We start from the raw sequence: 7,621 nt of genomic DNA, 5'->3' as shown, positions 1-7,621 counted from the left end.
TCTGCATTACCAGTTTCATAGAAATCTCATAGGAATCGGTTGCTGAAAAAAAAACGTAGAAAATAGAAGAAAAGAAATCCAGCAATCCAGAGGAGTCCTAAAATTACAAGAAAAATACTGGAGTACAACCTAGCTGAACTGAATAACCCATGTTCGCTTGAACTTATCAGCCGGCTTATCCGTTAGAATCTATAGTATTTTTCTCTCACAACAAAAACAGCTTCAGCCGGTTTTAATAACAGCGGAACAGCTGTGCATCCGGCTGCATGCGGCAGCAACCTCAGCTGTGCATCCAGCTTATTGCATCCTAGGAGTATAGCGCCCTACAGTAAGTTATTGCAGCCGATCCCGATTGGTCGTTCATCGGTTGCCAGTGTTGTCGCTGCCAGCGTCGCTCACTATGGTGATCCTCCGCGCTGACTTCACAAACGCGCTGCAAACAAACAAGTGGAGAAAAGTGAGAAAACGGGAACCTTTTTCAGTTTATAGGCATCGAAAGGAGTGGCAACACGGTTTGGATTCGTATAAAAAAAAGGAAATGTAATGAAGTCGCTGCTGTGCTCACCTGAAAGGCTCGTCGCCGACGTGCTTCACCTCGCCGGCGATGGTGCGGTAGACCATGTGGCTCCTCAGATCAGCGTTGTTGATGCCGAACATGCTGGACAGGCGCGCGCAGAGCTCCTCGAATGAGCCCAGCGCCGAGAGGTCAAGGTTCCTGCCGAGGGTGTCCGACTCCACAAACACCTTGCACTGCCCGGGCTCCAGCCCAGGCTCTGACGCCGGACTGTCTCCAGACCACCACAATCTCCAGGAGGAGGGCGAATTCTTCTTGGCGGGACTTCCATGAGAGACGTCGGAGCGAGAGCGATCAGACGTGTTGGACGCTTTCTCGTCGTCGCAGTCGGGCTTGGACGAGCCGCTGCTGGTGGCTCGCGGCGAGGTCGGTACACCAGAGCCGGTGCTGTTTTTCATCTGCTCCTCGGTCAGTATCTCCCGTCCGAAGAGCATTATCCCCGATGGCTTGACGTCGTCGCCTTTCTTGGCCTCAGGTGATGGAGAGCGGGGCGTCGGGCTGCCGATCTTCAAGTCGGTGGCGATCCTTGGCGCGGGAGGGGCTTGGTGATCGGCGGGGCGGATGCCACAGAACAGCAGGCTCTGCTGCAGGTCGCTGAGGTGGAGATCCGGAAAGAATGGAGCCAATTGCGGATGCCTGGCTCCCTGGATGCCTGCAGCAGAAGCAGCAGCAGCGATGCTGTCCAGGATGTCCGGGAAGGAGGGGACGAGATCGTGGCGGTTCCGGTCGTGGTTTGGGGCAGGGAGGGGTGGTGCCAGTGGGAGTGGGTGTGTGGGCGGGAACGGGAAGGCGGGGTCGAAAAGTTGCTGGCGCTCCGAGAGAGTCTCCGTGTGCGTCGCGGTGCGCGGCTTCTTGCGCGGCGGCGGTGAGAAGCGCGGCATGCTGGGCATGCTCGACACCAGCTCGACCCGCCACGGGCACACGCGGTTCACGTTCCGCAGGAGCTCGGGCTCGTCCCAGGTCACCTACGAAATCGGAGAAGCAGCCACCACGATTTACCGAACGGTTCAGAAGGAAGAACGAACATGGAGGGAGTGATGGCGTGTGCGTTTATTTACGCGTACCTGAAGGAGTCGCCAGGGCGACTGCGGCCACCGTTCGGGATCGGCCGCGTCGACACGGGCGATGGTGCCCATGAACCAGCTGATCCGCGACACGTCCTCCGTCTCGAACGCCATCTTGAAGCGCAGGCCGGGGCACCAGGGGGCCTGCATGGACTCCTTGACGGCGGCCGCACGCACGATGAACTCCGGCGCGCTCGCACGCGGGTAGTGCACCACCTCGAACGGCTGCCCGGCGGCGGCCAGCCTCGCCGCCGCGACCACGTCCTCCGCTGGGACCTTGCCGTCCGATGGACCCGCGGCGGCGGCGGCGCCCGGGCTGCCCGCATTGCCGCCGCCGCAGAACACGCGCGTGGCGCGCCGCAGGCCTATGTGGATCTTGCCGTCCTCCTCGCGGACGAAGACGACGGAGTCGCCGGGCCGGAGGTTCTTGTTGCCGACGAAGTTGCTCCAGCCGGTGGTGAGCAGGTGCCGGCGCGGGGTGCCCCGGTAGATGTGGTGGAACGTCCACTCGACGCCGTGCACGTCCCTGGCGGAGACGTACTGCACGGGCGGGTCGAAGCTGTAGTCCAGCGGAGGGAAGATGGAGAGCGCGCAGAACCGCGGCACGGAGAAGCCGCCGCCGTTGTTGGCGTCGGACGGCGTCAGCGTCTTGGCGAAAGACAGCGGACTGGGCTGCCGCTGCGCCTGCTGCTGCTGCTGCTGGCCGTCGCCGTCCCCGGCGCCGCCGCCCCTGCTGCTCCCGTCGCTCTTCATCAGGGCGTCGCCCACGTCCGCCACCGGCTCCCAGGGGCGGAGTGGGACGAGGCGTATCCTGGCGTAGATGTCGTCAGTGTCGGGCTCCGCCGTGAGCCTGACGGCCGCGACGCGGCACGGCACGAACGGCGAGACGCGCACGCCCGCGGCGCGCAGATCCACGGCGGCGGCGCCTGCGTGCTCGGCGTGGCCCTGCGGGAAGTAGTAGACGGCGCCGCCGACGGGCGGCACGGCGTACAGGGAGCCCGCGCACGCCTGCCACAGCTGCGGGTGCACGCCGCGCCCCTCGGGCTTGGCACGGCCAGCGGCGGCCTCCGGCGATGGGGCCGGCGGGGGCATCTGCGCCGCGAACGTGAGCGTCGTCGTCCCGAGCCGCGTGGGCGCGCAGGCTGCAGCAACAGACATGACTGGGCTCTCTCTAGTCTAGTCCACGAGGAGAGCAACTTCCGGTGAAGGATGTGGAAACGTGCACAGTGGACTCAAATACTACTCGTGCGGTTGCAGCCTTGCAAGGTTCGCGCGACGTGGAACGAGAACGAGTCCTCCGCGGGCGGCGCACGCCCGTTGCACACTTTTGCATTGCATCATCATCATCATCAGTGATGAGACGAGGCCTGGCAGGAGTGAGCGGCCGAGCGCGAGTTGGGGTGGAACTGTTCGAACGTGCCTGGACAAGCGGGGAGTGTGAAGCGTTTAGCCCTAGTCTAACGCATGTGGATGTGGGTGGGTGTCTGTCGTTGCGCACAAAACATACAGCCTTTTAATTTGCTTCTTCTGTTGGTTATTATAAGATGGACACGTACTACAATTACGGTACACTTCATCATCATTTTATATATGATAATTAAAGGCGGATTGACTGTAGTTACTAGCTAGTGGTGACATATCAGAACTAGCTTAGCATCTTTTTATCTGCTTCAAGACTTTGACAATACATTGCCGACATAGAGTTAATTGTCCACAAAACATGTTGAAGGTGACGGGCTAACCTGAACGATATATATATATATATATATATATATATATATATATATATATATATATATATATATATATATATATATATATATATATATATATATATATATATATATATATATATAGCATCTTGGCTTGTCAAATAAACAAATTAATAGCTCCACGTTACGCATCTAAAATTGCCTTTTTCATCTAGACTTGTGTAGACGGAAGCTAGTCTAGCAATAATCCGGTTTGGATTGAAACTCTTCGCATCAAGTCGAAGAAACCTAGCACGAATTAAACAATGCAAATCCCTAAATGACGTACTACGTACTAGTACTTCGCGTTACTGACACGTTCCACTTCTCCAACCGTAGTACGTCGTGGAGGGGTTGCAGGCCGGCCAGCGTCCTTTTGTCTTTGCTTCACACACTGAGATTCTAACGCCGTCTGACACTCCATATATATTTGCACCTATATACACATACACATATTTGTTCACAGAAACAAAAGCTATTGCTAGTGCTAGCTAGCTCCAAAAGTCCAGAGTGAATTTCCTAATCTACCAGTATATGTAAGCATATATACAGGAGCACTGTTTCCTCCAAAACCGGGAAGGTAAGACCGAGCTAGCTTTCAACGGGTCTCGTATAGCATTCACGCGTTAGGCGACCGATCGAGCGCTATATATATATACTTAGACAACGGCAACCTGCTGGCTTTCCGCTATCTGAACTGAACCACCGCCCGCCGGAATAGCTGAGTAGGACGCAGCACGACCAGGGCGCGTGCGGCGGTTTCCCTATCAGCACCGGCGCGTTGGCACCGGCGCGCGTTCGTCCACCGCCAGTCTACCAGTGCCCTTTGCTCAGTCCTACCTCGGATCCTCTTATAACGGAGAGAAATCATATCCTTGGTGTCCCAGTCAAGAGTCAAGGGTTACAATGATATTTCGAAAAAAAAAATCTTTTTTGACAATAGGTTATTAGGTTGAATATATGATTCATACACTGAAAATGCATATGCAAATACAGCAGTTTAATTAGTGTGTAATTACTTTTTTTTCTTTCTAACGTAGTCTTGTTTCAAGCCATTTGCATTTCGGTTTATTTGTTTCTCGACCATATGGCTCCTACTTCGCGTATTCATCATACAAATTCTAAGTTTGGCTCTACGTTTTTTCCTTTTTCAAGGGACAGCAGTATAAAAATTTTAAAATTTTGATTAAATTGTGTTTCTTTCAATATAAGTAAGAAGCCAGAAACGTAGAGCATGGCCACGTTCCTCGTCCTAGAAATGTTCGTTCCAGAATTATTCATGGGGTTGTGGATAAGACATCCTTACTCTTTCATAGAAAGATAGAAAGCGGGACAACAGACAGCAGCAGTGTTTAGGTCAGACTCAGGAATATTTATGCTCCCATGTTATAAAGTACCACCTCCCAGCCTTTCTTGTTCCTCGTTCTTGTTCTCTTTCGAAAACTCCTATTCTCTTTCGAAACATGCATGCTAAGAGCATCTCCAAGACTTTCCAAAATTAAACTCGGTCTTAATCTTGATTTTTTTGGCAAGATTGTAATATACATGCGTCTGTCGATCAGTGAATATGTAGGTGGAAGGGTGTAGGGGAAAATAATAAGGAGCACAACAGGGTTCTCAATACAATGTATAAGAGAGGGAAAAAAATAAAAATAGTTAGGCTAATTTAAAATAGCAAATTTATCTTCTATATTTGAATTTATTTTGAAAACTGTTTCTAACCTTTTTTAACCATTTAAAAACTAATTTACTAATTGTTTTTTTTGAACTACTGAAGATGCTCTGAGTTCTTCCCCCTCCGAACGCCCATTCGCCACCGCTGGATCGAGCGCCGGTAATAACTGTCTGCCGCGCCACGCGTCGTGGTCGTGGAACGGCCAGGGCCTGTATCCCTCGTCACCGGCGACGGGCGCCACCAACACCTAGGAACGGTCGGACCAGGGCGCGCGTGTGCCTGCGGCCGAATTTTTTATAGTTTGGCCCTTTTTTGAAACTTTCTCACAAATAGACCCCTGGCGGAAAGAATTCAGGAAATAGACCCTTAGCTCGGCGCCATTGATGCTGGCGCCGAGCTCCTGGGCACGGTCCATGACCTGCCAGGGGGCTCGGCGCCAGAGTGACTGGCGCCGAGCTCAGCGCCGTAGATCTTAGCGCCGAGCTCCCTGCATTTAACCCCGGCCCAACCTTCTTTCCCGAGCGTTCTTCCTCTTCTTTCTCCTCCCTCTCGGGTTTTTCTCTCCCCACTTCACCCTACCTCACGAATCCACATATTGGACCTTGAAAACCTTGATTTGATCCGTAGATCTTTGATAGCAAGGTATCCTCGCTCCCCTCCTTGTTTTTTCGCATCGATTCGGTATATATTACTCGGATTTTTGAACCTAAGAATCGTCATCACTTAGGGTTTCATTGTATCCCTCAATATATGTATTATACAACCGTAGGTTGATTCTAAGGCGTGGAAAAAGCTAGCAAACCTAGGCGCATGTAGTTATGTTATGGGTTCATTGTTGTGGATCAAATGAGAAACCCTAGGTTTAGGGTTTAATGTTAACTGCTTTCGGTTCTTAGAACGAAATTAGTTGTATTGTAGTTATGGTTCTCATTGATATTTATTTGTGATGTTTTGATTTATGTTTGTTAAATTACATCCGTTTTGTTAGATGCAAGAAATGTTTCGGGAAGAGTTTTGGCGAAAACGGGGTTGTCCTCTAGAATTATACCCCGACGCGTCTAGCAAAGATGCCCCCGTCCCTCCTGACCTCCCTGTCCCTAACTGTGACTGTGGTTTCCCGACCCATGTTTTTCAATCGAAACATCCGGACACAGCGGCGCGTTGCTTCTACACATGTAGTCGGTTTAATGTAAGAAATTGTTTGCACTATCATTTTTCTTTATTTGTGTAAGTATGCTACTAATATTTTGTTGGAATCTCGTTGTGTAGGACCATGAGAGGTGTTTTTTCTTTCAGTAGATCGATGGTGCAGACAAGTTTGATCCTAGATACCTCTTTTTCGACGATTGGTTTAGAGGGAGACATCCACGTGAGCACTTCAAGTGGTGGGTTCCACCCCCCCTAACCCTCCACCAATGACGGCTAAGGAGAAGCACCTAACTGCAGTTAGACGACTCAAGGAACCTCCTCTGTGCGATTGCGGAGATCGAGCTGTGATAAACCCTGAGAATACATTGGAGTTTGTGTGTCCAAACAAGCATGAAGTAAGTGCAAAGTGTATGTGTTGAAATCTTAAGCTATATGTGTTCATGTACTAATGTCTCATTATTTAGGTGTTTTCAATGGCGAAGTGTCGTTTCAAGGAGTGGTTGTATGGTCATAAGAACCAATGACCGAAAGAACCGCGGAGGGTTAAGAAAAAGACGAAAGAAAGGGTAATCTACAAAACACCTCCTGTCATGTGCGAATGTGGTGTAAAATCCAACTATGGCCTAGTCCCTTCGGAGCTTGGAATAGGCCATTATTGCGGCCATATGATTGAGTATGACGAGGTTCGTTATTTTTCTGGTAAATATGAAATCGTATTTTGTTTGTTTTGCTAAGACATATATGATATAATATTTTTTTTGAACAGAGCACTAGGAAATGCAGTTGGGAATGTTATGATGATCAAGTTAAGTTCTTGGAGGAACTGAAGAAGAGGCAACTAATTGCACGGAAGAGGGGATATGGACCTGACTACGTCAACCTATTCGTTAAACATCACAAAGAAAAGATGCGTGAGTTTGCTAGACAGCGTGGTATTTGTAACCCGATCGATGTTGGGCTTAACAAATGGGGATTGGAGAGGCGGATAATGTTAGAGGAGGAGAGGGCAAGGAATGAGACAAGGGAGAAGACAAGAGTACAGATGCAGGTCTTGAATGAGCATGTTGCTACATTATGTGCCAGTGAGTGCTTGAAAACCTTTTTTTTCGTTGCCTGGTTTTAAATATAATATAATCGCGTTGCTAACTGATTGCATTTTATACATGAAGGGATTGGTTGCAGCGGGGAATATGCCGCAAAGGTGGATCGTGCAAGGTATGAGGAGAAGAAGTTAGATGACCATAGATAACGAGCTAGTAGCACCGTTCAATCACCGATTGTGTTGTCTGATGAGAAAGACGAGGATGAGGACGACACTGCCAGACTGAGTGAGCTCATTGCTCTAGCAGAGGCGGGCATGCAGGCGCAGGAGGGTGAGGATGACACTGACAGACTTAGTGAGCTCATC

General features: G+C 50.7%; 1 protein-coding gene across 1 annotated transcript; it reads right to left on the bottom strand.

The window, feature by feature from the left end:
* Nucleotides 1–3,052, bottom strand: LOC136493242 (auxin response factor 10-like). The gene is made up of 3 exons (XM_066489304.1): nucleotides 1,639–3,052; nucleotides 566–1,539; nucleotides 1–433 (listed from the first exon to the last, which is right to left on the bottom strand). The coding sequence occupies exons 1-3, from the start codon at nucleotides 2,794–2,796 to the stop codon at nucleotides 361–363; spliced, it is 2,205 nt and encodes a 734-aa protein (XP_066345401.1). The 5' UTR covers nucleotides 2,797–3,052; the 3' UTR covers nucleotides 1–360.
* Between the last annotated feature and the right edge of the window lie 4,569 nt (nucleotides 3,053–7,621).

The sequence above is a fragment of the Miscanthus floridulus genome, chromosome 11 (assembly GCF_019320115.1).
Source record: "Miscanthus floridulus cultivar M001 chromosome 11, ASM1932011v1, whole genome shotgun sequence".
Taxonomy (NCBI): Eukaryota; Viridiplantae; Streptophyta; class Magnoliopsida; order Poales; family Poaceae; genus Miscanthus; species Miscanthus floridulus.
The sequence above is the reverse complement of the archived record's forward strand: the minus strand, read 5'-3'. Positions and strand labels throughout refer to the sequence as shown.